This window comes from Micrasema longulum, unplaced genomic scaffold (genome assembly GCF_059751315.1).
Source record: "Micrasema longulum isolate JH-2025_06_02 unplaced genomic scaffold, ASM5975131v1 h1tg000566l, whole genome shotgun sequence".
NCBI lineage: Eukaryota > Metazoa > Arthropoda > Insecta > Trichoptera > Brachycentridae > Micrasema > Micrasema longulum.
The window spans coordinates 380,857-404,542 of record NW_028277762.1 but is presented as its reverse complement, the minus strand read 5'-3'; the positions used below and the strand labels follow the sequence as shown (position 1 = coordinate 404,542).

At 29.3% G+C, this 23,686-nt stretch overlaps 1 protein-coding gene across 1 annotated transcript in view; it reads right to left on the bottom strand.

Moving 5' to 3' along the window:
* LOC148280583 (roundabout homolog 2-like) overlaps positions 1–22,272 on the bottom strand; it is a 62,273-nt gene extending 40,001 nt beyond the window's left edge. The window contains exon 1 of the mRNA XM_088228160.1: positions 22,034–22,272. Coding sequence (XP_088084286.1) covers positions 22,034–22,100 — 67 coding nt within the window. The 5' untranslated portion in view covers positions 22,101–22,272. The remainder of the gene's footprint in view (positions 1–22,033) is intronic.
* Positions 22,273–23,686: the final 1,414 nt, after the last annotated feature.

Here is a 23,686-nt window from a genome sequence, read left to right as displayed (position 1 = left end):
CATGGACGAAAAACGTATTTCAATGAAACCTGCATTAATGCAATAATTTCATTATTACCGCGTCTTAAAATCAATTGTTAACCCCTTGAGACCGTATATATGTTTAAACAAACACTAACTTTGCAATTAAAATTTTCCCATAAGAAAATTTACAATAATGCCAGGATTTTGTTCTGGCATCTATTTTTATCCGCCAGATTGCAATCCGTAATCCCGCATTCACATTTTGTCAGTTTGGCTCCCGTTAAGAGTATTTGATTTCTGCCGTTATTACTTGTACGACTCAAAATCGGATGCCAACTGGCATGTGACATAATATGTTTAAATGTATGTACATTTTATTATTATTGTTTTTATTATTGTATTTTACTAATAAAATGGATTTAATTATGTATATGCAATTGAAATTTATTTCTAATACTATTTAAAAAAAAAAAAACACCATTTAAAACCTAATGTATCTTTAAATATATATAGTCATACTAAACGATACACAGCAAACGGGTTGTGGTCCCGTAGTAGTATTGCGGACTCATAAACCAAAGATCCCAGGCTCAAATCCCACTTTACCACAACTCAATCTCCATCTTTCCAGCACAAGTTATTTTTGAGTTTTAGGAAATGCTCTGAAAATTCAAATAAAGTTTTTCACTTTTACCAAAAAATAAATAAATATGAACTTTAATCAATAAGGAAAAAATAAGAAATAAAATGTTTTTAAATTTTTATGTACAAACATGTAATTGCCTTGCTCGGAACGGCGTACGTACCCTTGTTGGCTGGCCAGGCAGTTCTTAACAAATAAATATTTATGATTGAATGAATAAATAAATAAAAATTCTGATTAATAAAATAATTTTTACAACTACCTGGTTTTATTTAGCTTTAATAGTGTTAAAATAAGCTTCTAGTTTATTTTATAATCTTAAAATAATAGCCTCATAATTTTACGTAAAAAAAATATTAAAATTATCGCAATTTAGAAACTTAATACGACACATTCTTGAAAAACCTTATTAACAGTACGTCTTTGGCAAATTATTTTTACCCGTTTCACAAAATTGATTTCTGGTTTTTCGATTATTATTCAAATCCCACTTATGATATTCGTGCAGATAATTTGAACCATGACCTTTAATAACCTCTGATACTTAAAATATTTTTTTTTAATGAATTAACTTACCAAGGTAAAAAAATATGATATTCGGTTATTTTCGCAGATTTTCAGTAAAAATACGATATATTTTTAGTATACAATATGGATAAAAACGTTAGGAAATGAGGTAAATTTTTACAAAAATGGGAGTAGGAAGTGATTTATGTGAAACAAACTGGGAGTGGCCAATAATGGGAACATCAATATTAATAACGAAGAGGAAACGTGCATGACTCGGGCTTATTTTAGTAGAAATTTAATTCAAAGCAGTTTGTGACTACATAATGCAGGTTGAATCGATAATTCAAATCCCTTGTGTCTCTTTGATTTTCGGTACGAAATCCGCCATGGAACTGGCGATGGCGCCAGAGACAGAGGACGAAACGAAAATGAAGTTTTAAATAAGAATCATAATCCGTTCATTTATATTATTTTTGTTTCAGCATTTTCTTTGTGGAAAAACATTTTGAATTTATTTCAAATATAACAAGAAAGACATAACAAGAATACAAAGACAACAAAATAAAATTCTTAAATTAACATACAACCTGACCTCTACGACTGAACTGTACAAAAAAACACACCAGTTTGACATAAACTACTTGACTAAAATTGAGACCTTAAAAATTGTGCACAAAATAACACTGGGATACATACAAGACGACAACATAATATTGGTCAAAAATGCTGACATACACAAATATAACACCAGACAACAACAACACTATCATATTCAAAAAGCAAAGACAAACACAGGACAGTCAAAAATACTACATAATGGACTTAAACACTACAACGACCTACCTTACTACTTGAAAACTTTTACTGGAGACAAATTTAAAATCAATCTGAAAAAGCACATGATGACTGAACTAACTAGACTAGATGAGACATAAAATGACTAGACAATATTAAATTTCTAATGTAACCCTAACGGGTTTTTTAAAATTGTAAATAAATAAAAAAATAAAAAATACACTTTGTAATTTTTACCACATTAGAGTTTTATATATTATAACACAACTACTTTCAGGTATTCTTAATTATAAATTACTGGAATACTGATAACTGAATTTCTGATGATGGGTAATTCTAAATAACTGAAACTAGTTATGTTATAATATATCAAACTCTTTTATGGTAAAAATCACAGTGTTTCATTTTCAATTACGTTCATTTTATTTCTAGGAGTCAGAAAAACTAACTTTTTAATGAAATATTTATTTGTTTATTTGACAAATTGAATCACTTTGCGGGTTTTTTAAAAAAACTATTACGTTATTGTGACTAAATACAAGGCCAAAGATAATGAATTGTAAGCAAATAGCTGCAAAACCATCAATAGGTAAATTCTAACTTGCATGTGTATAAAATTCTACACATATCTACTTTTACACATCTAGTAAATGATATCACTGTAACTCTCTAAAAAAGAGACTGACTCGTGTGCTTGGAGAGTGACTTACACTGTTGTAGTTGTTGTAGTTGTTTTTTTAAGAGTTCATATAATTTTAAATACGAGTACACGAGAAAAAATAAAAACATAGGATATATAAAAAAAAACATCAAACAATAATACATTCATACTAATAAAAATTAAATGGGGTTTTTACACGTGTTCAAAAACTTTTTTAGATTTACTTTAAATTTATTTATTGATATATTATTAATAATAGTTTTTAGTTCATTGGGATGATTATTATATTTTTTTACACTTTTGAAGACAAGGCTATTTTGATCATGACTTGTGTGGAATTTAGGAATTTTAATATTATATTGTTGGTGACTTTTCATGTTAAATTATTTTATTTTTTATTTGTTTTGAATTTGTATATTATAATTTATTGTATGAAGCGTGTCTACTGTATGATTCTTAAATATTTTTTATAGACTTACCGTATTAAATGTTGAGGGTTTCTTAAGAATTACTATAATAATTAATCTTTGTACTATTTTAAGAGGGTTGAATATATTGGCGTCTGAACTACCTCACTCTGCAATACCATGTTAAAAGATTGTACAATTGAGTAATAAGCTATTTTTAAATTTTGATTGTTGTATTATTGATATTAAAAATATGTTTTGACATTTTCTAATTGGTTTAACTAGTTCACTAATATGGTCTTTTCATTTTAAGTTTTGGTCTATGTATACACGAATATATTTTATTTTATCTGTTGCATCAAGTACTGAACATGTAAGATCGCAGTTAGTTTTGGTGCAATTGCTTTGGTGAATAATTATTTTTACTACTGAATCTTAATTTGTTTTATTAATGAAAAAATGGGATGATTTTTGTCTTTTCCGTATTTAAAGATAATATATTTTTGTCAAACCATAATTTTAATGTATTTGAAACGTCATTAGCTACTAAATTTACTGAGTTCCAGTAAACTCCCTCAACTAAAACCACTGTATCATCGGCATATGATATTATTTTTATATTTAAATTTTGAAAATATATGTCATTGATATAGATAATAAATAAATGCGGACCTATCACCGTACCCTGAGGTATCCCAAAATCGCAAGTCTCCATTTGACTAAATGTATTTATTTTTTTACCATTTGTGGTCGTTGGAATAAACAACTTGTTAAATGATTTTGCCACCCATTTCCACACCTTTAAATTTTTATGTAAGTTTATTGTGTGAGTTATCGGAATTAAAATGCAGAGCCTTTCTAAACGTATAATAATATTTACTATACTTTTAGCACGCGTAGTTAATGTTTTTCGTGTAGGATTATCTTCATATCTTCATCGAATGCTTTTTTTAAGTCAAAGTCAGTAAATAATATACCAATACATTTTAATGATTTGTCCAATAAATTATGAATATATGTGGATAATTTTGCAAAAGCATCCTGAGTGCTTTTATTTTCCATAAAACCAAATTATTTATGGTGAATCAATTTAAAATATCTTATAAATTCAGTCAACCTTTTTATAAAAATTTTTTCAAATATTTTAGCTATGTTTGAAATAACTGAAAAAAGACGGTAGTTAGTTATGTCTTCAGTTATTCTTCCAGAAATTAGCATATAGAAAAATTTGGCGACGAGATTTGAGGGTGTTGTAATCCAGCGTCTCTGCTAGAAATAATTATGGATATAAGGATGGATAGTTATTCTTTTCTTTAAAATATAAATATCGCAAAATCACCTTTAAAGTTTCTCTATTTCAAGGACACAGTTTGATTGAATATAAATATTTCGACAAAGTCAGATTCTTTTACAACGAAAGTTGAAAAAACAAGGAACTTCCTGATTCTAGAAGTCTAACCATGGCTAAACATGCCAGTAAAACTTAAGTGGATTGATTTTTTTCCTTGTACATGAAAAACATAGTTTTGCATTCCCAACTTACTTTGTACACCAAAATGTTTATTGTTATTAACAATAATAAAACTAAATAAGTTGTTACACAGATTGCAAAGAGAGCATAATATTTATGACTAAGAAATATTTGAAAAAATCATATCGAAACACTGAATGACTAATATTTTATACTTGTTTTTACGATAATATTTATATAAATGACGCACACAAGTTATATCTATCATTATCGTTTTAACTCTTACAAGACTGTGGTAAGTAATCCTTAGCGTGCGGTGATGAAACATCATCTTACCGCTAGTAATAGACGAAATATTCTAAAGTTCAGACATTTGAAAAAAAAACATGGAGACATTCTGATTGTAAATTCCTTTTTTTTATAATTTATGCAAATAAACTTATAATTTGGCCCTGATATGGCAAAATATTTTAAAAATCAAAAATACGGCTCTCGTATTGCGCGCGTGTGTCCTTCATCACTGTCATAAATCAAATAAATTTGTTTTACGCAACACCCGCCCCAAAACAGCGTCTCTGTCTTTCTTATTATGAGTTCTATCTTCGTGTTATCTCTTACAGAGAAGTATGGCTAAATCAGCGAACATTCATTCTTCACGTATCAAGGTGAATATTTTTTGTATGAACATCTAGCATAGTTATACAAATTTTACTTTCCAAATCTGGTGTGAAAATGACCATTTGAAGATTTCTAAAAATATGACTTCATCATTAAAAACTAAGCGAGATATATCAAGTCATGAATCTTATGTCGACTAGTGTGACATCACAGCCACACAAGTGTTCAACTAAATGAAAGTCAAACTCGGTTCACATTAATTGTGTACAAATTGTAACTTATTTTTTTTTGCATTACGACAGGTAAAGATGCCAATCGTATTCCTTTTGGCACCCGATGGTGTATAGATCACTGCATTCTTCTAATTTCAGGGTAGGAATATTTATCATATTATGTTACATAAAGTAAAGCTGATCAGTATTGCGCTTCAGGTCAAGGAACACTAAAATATTGCAGTCGTTTTAAACGAACATTTTATCTTGTCGTGTTTTTTTTGTTTTTTTTACAATAAACATAATTACAAAACGTAGTATTAAAATAATAAAGCATAATTACAAAGCAATGATAAACATATTAATAGAAAAATAGTAAACAAATAAATCCCACAAAGGGATGGCCTGTTCGTGGGTATACAAGAAAATGTTAATGAATTTTTGCTCCTATAATAAATAATGGACAGTTATTATATTTTTGTGTAACATAAGAAAGAAAAAATAAAATATTCTGTAGAAGATAATACGGTATTTTTTTTATAATAATTAAAAAAGGAAATAAAAAATATTTTTAAAAAACACAAAAATATTCCTTATTATTAAAGGGCAACAAAATAAATCATAGAAAAAAAGAGTTCATATTTTTAGTTTGAATCCAGGATAGTGTATGTTTTTTAAAAGAAGGAAAATTTTGAAAGTTTGGAATCAATGAAATATTATCAGTAAAAAAAGAATTAAATTTTTTTCGGCCTATAAAATATGCATGTCTCTGTGCAAGCCTCGTTTTACAAAGTAGTATTTCTAACACACGATTCCTTTTTTTACTTGATCTATTTGAATTACTTGTAAATAAATTTTGGTTCTAAAATATATATTTTAAACATTGAAACCAATCTGTTTGTCTTAGATCTAAAAGTTTAGCTTCTTGAAACAATTGGAAAGAGGAAAAAGTGCGATTTTTGTGAAGCATTATTTTAGTATAAATTTTTGAACAGTTTCCAATTTGTCAATAATGGCTCGATATAATACACGACAGTACGATGATTAGTTTTATGTATTCTTCATTCACCTGGATACAAACAGTAATAACATTTAAACAAAAAAATGGCAGTACATGTATTACAAAAATATGTTTTCTACAAAAACTTATTTTTCAATATACTTCTTCGAATTTTTTCGTCATTTATTATTTTCAGAGTTATTTGCTGAATACAGGTACAGGAACCAGAAAAAAGCAGTGAAGTAACACATTTCTAATTTTTCTTTAGACTTTCGTGTGTTTGCATTCGGAGCACGACTTTGTAGCTTTTTTTAAGTGCAGTAAAGTTGAATAGTTGCTACACAGGTGGCGCATAATTTTACTTTAAATTACACTGCATACAAATCGCCAACATCATTATTTGCACAGGCCCTGTACAGGTACACCGTACCCATTCAGAGCCGTAATGCTTTGGCAAAGGGTGTGTGAATATTTCAGAAAAATTAGGGATAACGTATTTTAAAAACAATTTTGGCATCAAGATCTTTTTTCAAATACGATACTATATTTATTAGAACTTTTCTTTCCGCCAATACAAAAAAGAATAACGAAAAGAACAACAAAAACACTCAATTTTTTATGCACAACATAGATTACCCTGAAGATGGCTCAAAACTTCAGAACTAATCCAAATTTCGTTGCTGTCCACGGAAACGTTACACTTTAAAACTGTCCAGGAGCGTTTTCGATATTCATGATCATATTTTTTTTTAGTAAAACAACTTTGTTTTAAACCACTTATTTTTTTTACTGAGTAGTTTTAAAAATACACCATCTTCTTTTTTAATTATTAAATAAATCTTACCGTTCTTTGGTTTTACAGTATATACTAATATTTAATCACAACTAATAGGTATTTTTGTAAAAATGAGAAGTGTAAAGTGAGATGGATACAATCTCTAAAACAAGACAGCAGTGGATTAAAGAAAATATTGTTTATTTATTATATTTTTCTTATTTCGATAAGTTTTTTCAATTTGTTGGACTTCCAAGTAGTACAATCTTTATATTTTATTTTCAACATGAAGGACTTTTAGTCCCTTGTCTTAGTTCAAATTATATGATTATTTGATATTAGATGGTTTGCGAATTGAGAAAAAAAATTATTACTTAGCCACTTTAAGTATTCTTTTACCCTTTTATTAAAGTATCTTTTATCCAATATATTGAATCGCAATCATTACAGTTTAATTGGTATATGCTAGATTTACTTTATTCAGGGACTTTATCTTAGTGATTTTTTAATAAAGTTCAAATGTTATCATATGTGTGGAACGCAGGATTAATGATTTTTTTGACTATTTTTAAAATAAAATTTTTCAAACGTTGATCAATCAGGCTTCAACTATCAACCATTAGTAACGACCCTTTAAGGTATGGGGATTAACTATTTTCTGTCATTAAACATTTTTTAAAAATGTTTTTAAAAAATAAAAGAATAACCCGCTAAGCCTCAATCTAAGAGGATCGTCAGCAGGTGAGAAGGAGAAGATATGGAAGAAAGTAATAAAAATATATACCGAGAAAGAAAATCTATGGATTTCTTTCTTGCAACTTGCGGGAATCGAACCCGCCACACGTGTTTCACAGTTGGCTGTCTAACCAACTGCGCCACAGCGTCTATTGATTTATTATTATATAACTTTTCTGCATTCCATTTTTTGACTTGTATAAATTTTTACTATTTATATTTTTCTATTATTATTTTGTACATTGTTTTGATTATTTTGTATATTGTTTTAATATGTTAATAAATATTTTTGATTTAAATATCAAAGAGTCCCGACTTAGCATGGAATTTTATAACAAGTCGGGTTGTTATAAAATTGTGTCTATGATAAAATTGTGTATTTTGTGCATTAAATAAAAAAAAATAAAAAAAATCGTTATTCGTAAGTCCTTGGGCACAAAGTATTATTTGTTTTGAAGTCGTTTTAACTGACCAGGTAAACGAAGTTATTTCATAATATTTTAGTTTATAAATTAAATATGTTCGTCCTGTATATGGTTGGTAAAATTTACCGGCTCACGTAGTTCGTAATTATAGTTGCATATTTGTCTTCCGTGCAGAAGTCGAACCTTTGGATCGATATTACATTCCTGCTTCTATCTACTGGGCTGCTAGGAAGTTAGTCTGCTAGAAACACAGCTACAGCTTGACTGACATCAAACTGAGAAATTCAGACGCAATTGTTTCTACAGGACATGTAAATACTTTTGCATTGTAAGGTAAAAAAGTTTTTAAAATCATTTGCAAAACAATAGTTTTTTTATGTTTTTCATACCCGTTTATTACTTTTAGATTATCATGTGAAAAAATACACAAGTTTATTTATTCCCCTTTATTTTAAGTTTCAGTGCTGCAAAACAGCGTTTATTTTATATTTTTAAATACGTAATGGTGTTTTTACACTTGAATATTTCACAGTCCCTGGTACCTGAGGCGTAAAACTGTTCAACTTATCTTCACATTATAAAAACGATTTAGATACACTGCGATTGGTGTACCAATGCTCCCTATGCACTATAAGGTAATGAAAGAGAATGATGATGATAATGAAATACATATTACAGTTTGTTACCCACTATTTCAAACACTTTGTTACAGGAACAAAATTGACAGCGATTTAATCAAAAGGACCTTAGATACTTTATAATATCCTTGAATCGTTAATGTCGTTTGAGTAATAAACCTTTTACAAAGACGTTTTTCCAATTTGTTTTTATAATGATTAACCCGCTTAACTTTTATTTAAGAGGCTTGTCAGAAAATGAGAATGAGAGGATTTGGAAAAAAGGATAAATATACCACAAAACTCAGACCTAATAAGAAAAAATCTTTCTCGGATTTTTTTTGCAACTGGCTAGAATTGAACTCGCGACGCCAGTATCAAAATGGCTTTTTTTTCGTTCCATTCAATTCCTATTTTTCATTCGTATTAAATTAGTCGAAAATCAAACCTGGGTTATTTTAATCATTAGAGCCTTTACCATCATCTTTTTTTTCCGCATTGAATGCTGTATAGGGCACTCCATTGGCAAATTTAGTGCTTCACATGTCTTGGACTGAATAATAACATATTTCAGTGAAAAATCAAGTTAAAAACCAATATTCATTATTGAAAATTTATTTTGCCAAAAAGCCGATGCAAGATCTAAAACACGGTTGGCGAATGAACCAACTACTGATCAACAATGCGGACTTGTCTTTGCTCTGTTTACTTAATTAACATTTTTACTTGAGTGTAGCTATCGAGTCAAAAGCACCCTTCTACGATTCTGGCTATTTTTCATACACAGTACTGTATTCACCCTGACACAAATAAAATAAATTTTCTAACATTACGATAGAAACTTTTTATGCACATTTTCTTATCAACAAAAATAAAAATAGTAGATCGTACAAACAACATTCTGAGTACGTCCAAATGTGTCTAAAACACATGAATAAAGATTTCAGTTTTTTTTTAATACTGACCAATTACTGTTATTTACAAAACTACACATGACAAAATTGATAATCATTTTCAAGTTGGATTATAAAACTTAATTAGTTATTTTTTTAGTGAAATAATCAATAATGTTTTCATGAATGCAAAAATACAGAATTTTCTCCATGCTCTGAACGAGGGTGGTAGTCGCCATCGGAAAATAAATATTGTGTCCCCTTTAATTCTCCTTTGTTGGAAACTTATGTCAAAATATTAAAGGCAGACGACATTTTCAGTAGACTGGAAGAGGCGGGATTATGACGTCAGATTGCTGAAAGAGTTTTCAGATTTTTTTCATTTGTCTGAAATTGTTTCTTAAATTGTAAAAATGCGCCGTTTTCTTAAATCTTGAGATGAAATTTTTATTTCTGTTGAAAAATTGCATTTTCCTAAACTTCTTATCTTGTCATATAACCTGACAGTAAAAATAAAACGTTTTGTTTAAATACTTTAGGATATGGTGTATGCTAATATTTTAAATGCAGTTAATAGTACTAACTTAAATAAAAGTAAAATGAAAATTTTAAAACCTGGTATGAAAATTCACGAGTCTTACAAAAAGTTGATTAAAAAATATATATCAAACATAACCATAATACACGCTTCACGTCTAATGATGGCTTGGTAGTACCAAAAGTATGCAATAAATATGGAAATAGAACTCTCAAATATTTAGTACCTAGAATTTTTAATTTATTACCAAAAGAACTTAAATTTAACTCACATTGTAACAAGAGCAAAATAAGAGAGTGGCTACTCGATCAAGAGTTTATATATGAATAGTAGCTTAGGTGTAAATATTTTATTTTTTCATGTATTTTCTTGTATTTAAAAAAAAAAAAAAAAAAATATTATTTGTATAAACATGTTTATTCTGATCTTTCCGGCTGTTAATTTTTATATGTAATTCATTGTTTTTATAAATGTAAATAATATTATTAAGTCAGTATAAATATAATCTTCACCAACAAGCTACAAAAAGTGGCTTGGTGGGATTTTAGTTTTAGTAAAAATATAACAAGTGAAATTTTTTTAAATTATAAAAATGTATAATTATGCTATTAAATCAAAATCAAATCTAAAAAAAAAAAAAAAAAATACATTCATTTATGTCATTGTTTTGTCTTTAAACTGAGTCATTATCTCCCTTCATATTAAAAACCGTAAATTATTAAGCTATTTTTATTTTAATTCTAACGATTTTTATGTTGTACGGTATTTTTTTATTATTTTCCTTAATTTTTTTATTTTAATTTTTAACGCTGTGCACACTGAGCGGTGTTGGTGTAAAACAACGATTTTTTAACAAAAAAACATAATCCTAAATTACCCTTTCCACAACTAATGGTGCATAAGGCGCTGCATTAGTACACCAATCGCAGCGCATTTTTTTTTTGTTTACATGAAGATAATATGATCAGTCTTACGCTTGAGGTACCAGTCCAGGGACTATAAAATATTGTGGTGTGAAAACATCCCTTTAAATTAATATTTTATATTAAGCATGTCGGGAATCAAAACCGAGACCTTTTGCTTTGTAGGCAAACACGACCATTACACCATGAGGCCGACATATAATATAATTTTAAACATCCTCATAACATATCCATGTATTATGTATAAAACAATTTTCTGGACACGACAGCGAGATGGAATGAAAATACCCATAATATGTGATTTTATCTGTGTTGGTGTTTTTATTGTTGTGAATATGGAGTTACGTGTGGTGTATGAATTGATATGTGTAAAATGTGTCGTTTATGTTTTATGTGTTATGGTAGTTCGTTTTTTTTTTGTTTTTGATTCTTTATTTTTTAAAGTGGCTAAAATTTTTATTTATTTATTTAATGCTCAAAATACACCACTTTATCGTGGAGCCCAATTATATTTTTTTTATGTCCCGACTTGTAAGAAAATTTAGTGTTAAGTCGCGATTCGTCTATATATAAATCAAAAACATTTATTAACATATTGAAAAATTCACAAAATTATAAAATAAATAAAACAACTTTGTTTTTAACCACAAATTTTTTATTATTTATTTTCCCACCGACCGGTTTTAAAGCAAACAAGCTTCTTCGTTAAGGTTTACGTAGCTAATGAATTTATTTATTTATTCACACTCTTTATCAAAATACAATTCCATGTTCACTTTGCCCAGCTAACAAGGGTACATACCCCGTTCCAAGCTAGGCAATTACATTTTAATATATTATAAAAGTTAACAAATTAATATAGAGCACAGACAAACAAAATATAAACTTATTCGGATACACATTTTGATTCATATACATACAGACGTACACATATATACACACATATATATATATATATATATATACACATATATACACATGTACATACACACACACGTACATACACCCATGCGCATACACATACATACATTCATAAAAACATAGACAATTTATTTATGCGAAACTTCATGGTTGTCATCTATAAATATATATTTTTTAAATTATTCCTTATTTTTTAAATTTTATTTTTGACATCCAGTAAGGTTTCTCCAATCCGTGGCATGCATCAACTTTTCTGACTCCTTACGACTAATGTCATGAAAGAGCGAGGTCAACACCTTCCGTAACTTGACAACACTCCCGTCTTTCCACGATTCTGGCAAAAGGTTATGGACCTTTTTGCCTACGTAATAGTGAATAATAAAAATAATAATTGCGAATTGAAAAAAATGAAAAATTGTTAATTCGTAATAGAAAATTGATTCCTTTTTTATTTTTATCATGTTGACTAAATACTACACGTGAACCCAATAAATCAAGTCGTTTTTTCCTTACATGGGTGGTAATTTGATATCACTATTTTCAAAGTTAGACAGGATATATTGTTTATTTGGTTATTAATTATTATTTAAAGACAAAGTTAGTGCTTCAAATATAAACTTTATAAACAAAATAATCAAAACAATAAACAAAATAATAATAGAAAAATATAAATCATAAAATTTTAACATATCGAAAAATGGAATGCAAAAAAGTTGTATTATAATACATGGCAATATGTTATTAATCATTTATAGTAATTTTACAATTCAATATTGATAGTAAAAATAAATTCAAAATAATACCATAAAGTAATAATAGTACCATATCTTCATATAATGTGGTAGAATATGTAATTTAATAAACATAATAATAAAGTTAAAATATATATTTACAAATTAGTTTGCATCACTTTTTAGTTTATTCAAAGATGATATATACGTATATGAATAATAATAAAGACAGCATCGATATTAAATGTTTATTCCCAAAACAATCTTATACAGTGGTCTCTACCCCTCGATAAAATCAAATTATGGATCTTCATCTTAAATATAGACGTGGTTTTTGAGAACTTAATATGTTCATCCAAGACGTTGAACACTCTTGCATCTATGTATATATGAAAAGTGTCTCCGAGCAAACATCGTTCGTGTTCTCAGTATTAAGTAGTTTTGGTTACGTGAAAACCTCGGAGGGGCATTCTGTTGGGATATCCTTCCGTAGTCGCCTGACCAGAAAATTGACAATAATTTCTTGATATAAATTTGACGGATATCAAATACCTTTAAAAATTGAAATAATGGTTCAGATGGGTGAGTCGGAGGACACCGAAGCATAACTTCAAGAATTAGTTTTTACGTCTTGATTAGGGGTTTCAAGACAATTGTCGAGCAACCTCTTCAGCCAATTATGCCATAGGCAGCCACCGATTGGAAAAACGCAAAGTGCACATTTTTGAGAGTGCTAACGTTTAATGACATGACACAGTTTTCTTAATCTAGATACCTGGAACTGAATTTGTGTCTCCCATCGCAAATTTCTGTCAATTACAATGCCTAGATATTTCATATTATCAACCGGTTTCAATAATCAACACGAACTTCTAGAGTTAATATGAAGCTTTAATCTGGCTTCAAGTGGTGACTTATATTTTGTTTTAAATGCAAGATATTTTGTTTTATCTACATTCAGCGTTAGCAGATTGTCATCCAGCCAGTTTTTGATACCTCTCATACCATAATCAATTTTTCGCCATATCGTATTATTGTCAATGAGACTCAGCTTCCAATTGTACCGGAAAACTGAGTCGTTGAATAAGTCCAAACTGTAAATCTTCTCATACATTGAAACAGTATTTATTGTTTTTTCTAATAAAGAATTTTTAGCTGCTTTTGTGTTGCATTTGTAATTGCTCAGTAACGTATTATGTTAAAAGCGATAAAGAGGAATATTTAAATATATTTCAAACAGTAGCACAATCGATCTGATTATTCGGTAAATTATAAATAAATCATCGATTTGCATTTGCATAAATCATGCGGTTTGTGAAGGCAAATAATTATAACCTTTAAAAAATATATTGAACAATGAAAAAATGTACCGTTAAAAATAATATATTTAAAAAAAACATATTATGCACGTTTAAAAATACAGAATGTTAAGTTATTTCATTGTACTTATCTCTCAGAAGAAAAAAATAAAATATTTGATTTAAACTTAACCTAAAAGATAACAATGTGTCTAGGCGGATGAATAATAAAGTTTTGTGCTTGAAATAGAACCGGAATCCTAAACGAGGTTTTTCGACTCGATGGCTACCCTCAGTCAAAAATTCTTAAAACGGAAATTGAGACGAGATACGTCCGCCTCGTAGTTTAGTGATTAGCGTCTTCAGCTATCATTATTGAGGCTCAAGGCTCGATTCCTGGCAGAGTGGATTAGAAATAGCCCACCGCTGGGTGCGGAAGAGGAAATTATGATGACTAAAATGAAAGAAAATCCAAAAGTGTAAATATCTAATAATCGTAAGTAACCAATACAATTCGAAGAAAAAATCTTGCATTTACTCAGGTTTCCAACTTCTTTCCTTGTTGCTTGTATTTTGTAAGCTAAAATAAATATTCCATCGTTATTTATTCAAAACCAAAACTCTCTGAATATTCGATTATGTTTTTAGCCCGTGGCAGCTTTCCCGTATATAAAAATAGGCTTTATTTATTTTTAATAAACCTGATGGATGCGGTCTGCAGCGTATCGGAAGTAAAGGGACTCCCATAGCAGGTTGGCTCTTTTACCGAAATTCGATACTGTTTATTTTGCTACTAACCAATATTCGTTACATTATTATGTGTTTCTGTATATAAATAAATAGATATTATTTTAACGTAAACGTAATCATCATCAATGTTTAAAACATTAATTTTTAAAAAAAACTTGGCTATTTCTCTTGTAAATAAAAATGAAAATAATGACTTTTGTCTTAAATCGATTTATATATCACAGCGCCGCGTTTATAATGGCTTTCTTTATCACTACAAATTGAGACGGTATAACCAACATAGATGTTTATGTACTAAAATGTGTGTATTTGTATAAAGATTTAAAATATATTCGTCGGTAACCTATAATTGAGCATTTTTAGAAAAGAAAAAAAAAAAATTAATATATTGAAAATAAAACACTTTGTAATTTTCACCTCATAAGAGTTTAATAAGTTCTAACAAAACAAGTAGATATTCTGAATAACCCACTAACAAAAATAACAAAGTGTTTCATTTTTAATAAATTAATACAAAAGATAAGTAATTAATAATTAAGAACATAAGATTTTCTCACTTTAATTGTTATCTTTTATTTGTCATCTTAGATATGTTATGTTTCTTTTTTATTGATTTAACAAATTTGTTTAGTTTATATTATTCAGTTGAATTATATAGTTATACTTGAATTATATAGTTGAATTTCAAGCAAGGCATTAAAAACGTTGGGTTTTATTTTGAGAAACACTAAAAATTTCAAGTCCATCCGATCATTGAAAATATTATACTGTTCTCTTGTAAGAAGTAATTTAGATTTTAATTCATCAATATGGTCACCCTGCTATAATGTTCATGTTTATAATAAAGAAAACGTTCAACATAAATTTCTACGATATATAAACTACAAATTAAACATTTCAATACAAAATGTGAATTATGACTATGTATTAACACTGCTTATCCTAACAACACTTTCTAAAAGAAAAAATATTAATGATCTCATTGTACTGTATAAAATTGTAAACTCTCTTTTTGACGTACCAAAAATACTTGAATTGATTAATTTTAGAGTACCTGCTGTCAACACTAGGAGTACTTAATTGTTTCATTGCTCCAGTACTCCTTCCAACCAACAAAACAATTCATTGATACCGAGACTGCATAGGTTAGGTTACACTTATGGAACGGCTGCAGACATTCTGTCCAATTCTTTACTATGTTATAAGTGATGATCAAAATACGCTGCATTTGATTTACAAACGCAGTGTCATATGCACCACTGTATGCGAAAAGATAATGTTGATGTAACACTAAGAAGACCATATTACACAGAGATGAAGGACGTTTTATTGAAGGGAATACAGAAGTCTAGACATTTGCAGGGCTTTTGTCGTGTCGTTGGTTGATTTACGTGACCATTTTATTTACTGTGACATTTATCATTTTGTTTTTGTTTTAACGTGCCTATACTTGTATATTTTCTTCTCTAAAATGTTTTCCGTCTCTGCTGTAATATGTTTACCTTAATAACATCCTGGAGGCTGAAATGCGATTTATTTGGACGAACTCGAAATATTGTTACTTTAATAAGGTTTATTAACTGTTCTTTTGTTATAAGAGTGGGGGGAGTATAATATAAACAAAAATTACAAAAACAACTCACAAAATCAAAATCGAGTTTTATTACATTTTACTAAACGTATTGCGGTACATAATTCTTCCAAAGTACTCATAAAATTGAGCGTTTTTTGCTTCTATACGAATTTTGTATAAAATTCTCATAACAATAAAATTATACGGACGATTTACGTCAGTATTTATCACTATTGTAAAAGAAAATCACAAAAAGAGAATGTTTTCTATAAAAAACTACATCCCAAATGAATGTGTGATAGAGAAAGAGATTGATTGAGATGAAAAATAAAAAAGCAGTGAATTCACAGGGCTTATGACCTATGATCAATGACAATCTTCCGTTGCAACAACTAAAATGCTTTCCTTGTACACGGGGGGTTACGGATGGTGAAATTAAAATAAAAAGTGTTTTTTTAAGCCTGGATATTTTATGTTGTATTTGCAACCAATTGAGTCTTGTTGGCCTAGCCTATTGTGGTGCTAAAAAACAAAGACAAATATAAAATTTCTAGACTCTAGAATTTCTAGACTAAGTATCGCCAAAATTGCTTTTTTACCATTCTTTATTTTAAAGATGTGGTTCAATTCAGAATAGTCACAAATTACGGAACAGTATTCTAGTATGCTGCGGACTAGTGTATCATACAACGTGCAATTTGCAGTAGTATTGTTGAAATATTTTGAGTTTTGAATTTCAAATCCGAGCATTTTACTAGATTTAAGCAATGATGAATTAATTTATGTTTCTTTTTTTTGTAGAAAAATGTATTTTTTGTCTTATTATGGAATAATTTCAAGTCAATTTACTTAGTCATTTTCTCATCATCATATTTTATAGGTGCAAATTGTGTCACTTGAATAAGGCCAAAACAGCGATATTCTATATTAGAAGAATATGTATCTAAGATGAATTTCGTATATGCGGTGGTTTGATTTTGTGAGGAACGAAGAAGAGGGACTATTGACGCAGCAACATGCAATGATAAAAAAAAAAACAAGCGGAGGCTATACGGTCGGTCGGTTGCAAGGCATCAGGATCTTTACGTCCAATGCTCACTGCTGTTGTTGGTAGCTTTAAAAAATTACGGGACGTGAATCTGTTACCATAATATGTTTCGATGGGGGAGCGGGCAAGGAACGACAAGCAACGAACATACGAGTAAATAACACGAGTTAAACTTCCAAATATTTTAAATTAAAATGATCATTTTGAAATAACCCAGTAGGTGGTAAATAATTCAAATATAAACCCGTCAAAACTCGATGGAAAACACATCTAAAAGCTCTGAAAATTGTTAACCGTTTTGAAAACGAGCTTTTCAGGAAACAATGTAAACTGATAACTCAATTCACGTAGCATGAATAGAGCTTTATGCTCACCATAACACAAAAGGTTACATGTAAAGTAATACTGTGTCGACTGAAATTGTAAAACATATCTTTCCAAACCACATGAAGCACAGGGAGTATTCGAAATATACGCTTTCTAAGAATCTACTCCTAAATTTCATATAGGTACTACGCTTTCAATTAAGATTAGATTCAAAATTATGTTTAAGTTAATCTTTCGATCAACATCAACACGTGTTTCAAATCAAACAAATATTCAATTCATGAAAAATAAAAATATTGTTAATTAGGTATTACAGAGATAAAGAACATTTTCTAAATGAAAATTAAGAAGTCTAAGTATTAACAGGTCTAATGACATGACATTGGCTGGTTAAAGCGGTCACTTTACTTACTGTGTAACATTCACCTTTCTTCCCATGTTTAAACCTACATATACAATTCTTCCATATTTTGATATTTTCGAACTGAAAAGCTGAAACCTTTGTTGATGCGGGTGAGATTTCGACCGATTTATATCACCTACATTCTTGGCAACGCCTGAAAATATTTTTAAATTTTAATACTTTTTTAGTTGGTTTTATCAACAATATTTAGAGTCTATCCAGATTTTTGTAGACAAAAACTCGAGTCAACCCCCTTGGAAGTTATTGATATTAATATTCCTCTAGACTTATATATTCAAATATTAAAATGTTGTATCATATACATATCGATTTGCCGATTAGATTTTATAACAAAATGATGTATGGATCTCTCTTCACCTTCTTCTCTTGACCTTTTTCCATGTACATTTTCAGTAAGAAAATATATTTTACAGTTAACAGATATTAAACGAAATAATTAGGTGTTAGTTAAAATTAGTAACAGAAGTATTTATTCGATTATATATATATATTTATATTTATTACATAACGGCAGTCAAGAATAAATTCTCTTTAATTTTTTATTTTTAAATAAATACGAGAATCTTTTAAGGTAAGAAAAGGTTGAGATAAGCATTATCAAGAAAATCGAGAAAAAGTTCTGTCTTAGTTTGAACATATAGAGCAAATGGACAATGAATGAACAACTTTTATCATGCGAATGTTTATGCATTCAGAAAACAAGGAAGACAGAGAAAACTACAGTGTGATTAAATCTTACAAATATAAAAAAATGGACATGTCAAAAATTCAGAATGATTGGCGTGCTTCCTCAACATTCACACATAGGAAGATATACAAATGATGAGGAAGCAAAGTATATAAGCAAATAAATATTGATATGGCATTATATCTTCTCTGCTTACCCCTCCGGAAAAATGGCTAGGTGTTTGCAAAATTCTTTGAAGACTAAAAAATCCATATTAATAATAATTCATGTGTTAAGTTAAGTAGCAAATCCAACGGAATATTTTTTGACATGTTCTAAATATACATATCGTTAATATTCATATCGTTAATATTCTACTGACTGTTACAAGATATTGTTAATTTAATATAATTTCAGTAAAGAAATATTTTTTTTAATTCAGAAGAACATTCAGAAGTTTGTAAATGTAAGGCATCCCTTAATCAGTTCAGAGTTTGATTCTTGACAGGGTGGAAGTAAAATATTAATTTCAGAGACTTTTTAACTGCAATACTTATTTTTTCCTAGACTCGCACCTGAAGTCTAAGACTGATCACTTTACTTGCATGTACTATATGATTAAACAAGTCAGCATTTGGTTCACAAACGCAGTGTACTATGCACTACTGGGTGCAAAAAGGTATAGAATTATGCACGATTGTGAATTGTTAGGACAAAACGTAGGTAGTCGTGGATGTTTTATTAACACTAATGCTTTGAAAAACAGATTAGAATAACATCTCGTTAGCTCGACAAAGGAAAAAGAAACGTTGAATAAATACAAGAACACAATCATGTATTGCAGACGGAAACATTTCTTTCAGTTGGACCACTGACTCGCGAAGACATCGTGTAATTCCTGAAAGCAGGAAAATAAAGCGCGCAAAGTGAACTTCCTTTGTTGTCGATATAACAAATAACCGGAAATCGATGTTTACAGCTTTAAAATGTAATGTGGCGGGGCAGGGGGATCTACTTCCGCTCTAAAGGGATAGATAGCCGAGGGAGTGGGGGGTGCATTAAGCGTATAAAAGCCGGAAAACTCCTGAGTATCTCATTTCAGACGCGACTGAGGAAAGGTTTTAGCAGCAGGTGGGTTGAGTATTGAATGGAGGTAATTTACAATGGAAATGGACGTAGGTGACAAAGTGTTTCGAGACAATTTATTAGCTTGACGTTTTTATTGGCAATGTTAATTTGACTCTCGGAATAAAGATCTTTTTAAATAAATGTAGACCGAAATTTTTTATATCTCATTGGTTATGTCGACTTTTATTAGCAAGTCTCGTATAAAAAATGTGTTATTCTAAATTTTGCTTAATCATTTTTCAAACGACTTCAATAGTCAAAATGTTTCTTTTTTGGGTGATACCGTGTGTATTAAATTTGTTCTGACATTTCGACACGGAGCGTCAGAACAAATCCAACACATGCGGTATCACCCAAAAAAGAAAAGTTTTGATATCAGTGACCGTGAAAAAAGCAGTATCACCTAGAATCTCAATTGTGGATTTAAGAGCATAAATCATAATTTTATGACTCACATCAAAGCTAGAAATATTTTTTTCAATGTATTTTTTATATAATTTTTTTTCATACTCTAATATGGTGTAGAAAATACATGCATACTTTTTTTCAATGGTTTTCTAGGCTGAATAAATTAATATGGTTAATATTTTTAATATTTAAAGCATAAACTTTGTCCACTAATGTTTTGAGTATTCAAACGCTTGCAGACTGGCTGGATTTTCTCCCAAAGGAGTTGTTCATATTTAGATTCAACAGTCAACAGATGGACGAGTTGAGAAAATGTGGATGTTCAAACATAGGCAGAATGGTGAATGTTACACAATATGCAAACTGGCCACTTAATGAGCCAATGACAGGTCATAAGCCCTGTAAATGCCTAGAATCCCATATTCCTGCAATAAATCTAAACATTAAGTTTGTGGTCAAATATATTATAAAATATTGTTAAATATTTGTAAATAACCATTTACCGACTTTTTATGTCTACCGATAGTAAGACGTACCCGTCTTTTCGTCAGTACACTCTGTACCTATTTAACTCACGCCCAACACTTTAACCCCTCCAATTTTTCCATCAATTTCTCCCACAACATCAAACATTTTCATAACCTTATCAGTACATGTAAGGTTCGCCCGCTAAAAGCATGTGGTTTCAAATTGGCATGTTGGATTCATATTTTTGCGCAACAACTATGGTAAAGGTGTATTTTGCATGTTGGTTCAATTAGTGTCCTGATGAAGAGACGGGTACATCTCGAAATCGGTAGACATAGAAAAGTCGGTAAGTGGTTATTCAAAAATATTTAACAACATGTAGTGAACAAATTAAATTTATGTATTCTGGTTTCGGGTTATATGTTATTTTTAAACAAATGAAAACGTATAAATCAATAATTTAAATCAATAATTCAAAGTTAAGCCCATCATTTAAAATTAAATAACGTAAAAATTGGACAATCTTATAAAAAACGGTTTTTATTTTTTTCAATTATATTTTTGTCTGCTTTTGGCAGTGGTTACCTTATTTAACTACCAAGTTAAAGGTCCAATTTTGAATTTTCGGCAATCATGATATTGAAAAAAAAAAACATAACAGTTAGTTAAATGAATATAATAAAAGATTTTAAGAATCATAATAGTAAATTTCAATTTGAAAACCGTCGGTGTCAAGGCGATAAATAAATCATTTGTAAGTTTGATAAATAAAAATGACACTGATTTGTATTGATTTATTTTTGTTATTTAGTTGTTTACAAAAAAATGAAATTTCCAGAATAATAAAAAAAAAAAATATATATTTTTAAATAATTGTTGATTAAATAAATATTATGTTATGTGTGCAAGACTTATAATCACGATTAAAATACAATAAAGTAAGTGTCAAAACCAGCCTTTAAAAGGTCACATTCTAATACATGTCTATTTTCAGTTCTCAAGAGGTTTTTTAGTATCCGTTAAAATATCTAACAAATAAAATTTTTCATCTTAATATTTAAAGTTTTTATAAACAAAATAAAACAAATGCATTTTCTACTAACCGTTACATCTTGCAATTACGCCCCCAAGTATTAAAATCACCACAGATCGCGACATCTTCAGAACCATCTTCTCAGTGTCTTCATTCCTTCACAATCCCACTAACTCATATTCAGTACAACTTTTTAATATTTGGCACAAATTTCACAATATCCTTATACTTTAAGCCACCCTTCAAACTTTCAAACACAATTAATCAAACTCAATTTTTCAATTTGTTCATCGTACAAGTGGCGCTCGTCTGAATTGTAAGGAACGGAAAAAGTTTACAGCATTTTGAGGTTGATACTTTCGATTTTAAACAAACTTTGGAAATTCAAAGCTCTTTGTGAGCCCCCAAATGACACATTGTAAAGCTTTTGAGTTAAAAAGTGGAGGTTTTCTATCTCAATATAAAATGTACCTATTTCAATATTCAAGTAAAACCATTTTATTTATTGCCGTCGCAATTTTTTTAAACATATTTACTCCTTGGCATATAATTTCAGCAAAAACGTTGTAATAGTTATAAAACTAATTATGTGACAAGATAAAAGGTAACTACTGTTGTCGAATTTCATACTTTGTCTTTGTTCACAAAAACAAGTTGTAATTATTTAAAAACTGCCGTGACTAAAACCCATAAAAATGTGTTCTTTCCGCACGAGAAAATAATGACTTTGTATTAAATATATACCATGCTTATACTTGTTTATACACAATTTTTACGTTTTTTTCACAATAGCGCTGTAAAAAAAGTAAATGTATTTAAATTATATTTTGAATTTATTAAAAAAAACAGTGTTTTAAAGGCATTGAAATAAAATCACTGTGTATACTATCCACAGAAAGGAAGAACAAAATCAAAAATTATTATATGATTATTTTTTCATTGTAATTAATAACTTTAAGAATTATGCGTATCTGCAGTTTTTTTTTTAACTACAATAACTGGAAAAAAAAATGTTTTAATAAAATAAAGAAGGGGTATTTAATGAAATACTTTAAAAAAAGCTTGCTGAATTTCCAAAATGATATGTTTAAATTTTTTTGAAGTATTTTCAGACTCAACACGCTGAAGTGACACGATGTATTCCGCGCGAAAGTAACGCTAGTTCGGCAGCAGAGCGTCGCGACGCGTCATCACAGGCCGGCGCCCGCGTAACGACTAACGGCTGGCGGGTAGCGAGTAACGGGTAACGAGTAACGGGTAGAGAAATAACCGGTAGGTACTGGAAACGGATTCGAAATCTTCCGGGAGAAACGTCTGGCTGGGATACTACTGAAACGTCATGCGCAAGTTACTGAGAGGACATAAAATTTCATTTTTCTTGTTTTTTCGCGTTTTTTTATTTAACATTGTGATCCTTTTAAGAGTAATTTTTTTAGGCAACTTATAAATAATTTCCTATAAAATTAAGTTAATAAAATTGACCCGTGTTGTGGTCCCGTGGCTAATGTTGCGGAATGACAAATCATAGGTCCGAGGTTCTAAACTGACTCTACACTAACTTGATTTCCATTTTCTAATAGTGAATTATTTACAACTGGTTCCAATAAGAAATGTCAGTCGAAAAACTCAATCTTATAAAAAAAATATTTCTAATGATGGTAAATTTTGCGTTTGTTACACTTCATTTTTAAAAAATCACGGTAATTTTTCTTTTTATTCAAAA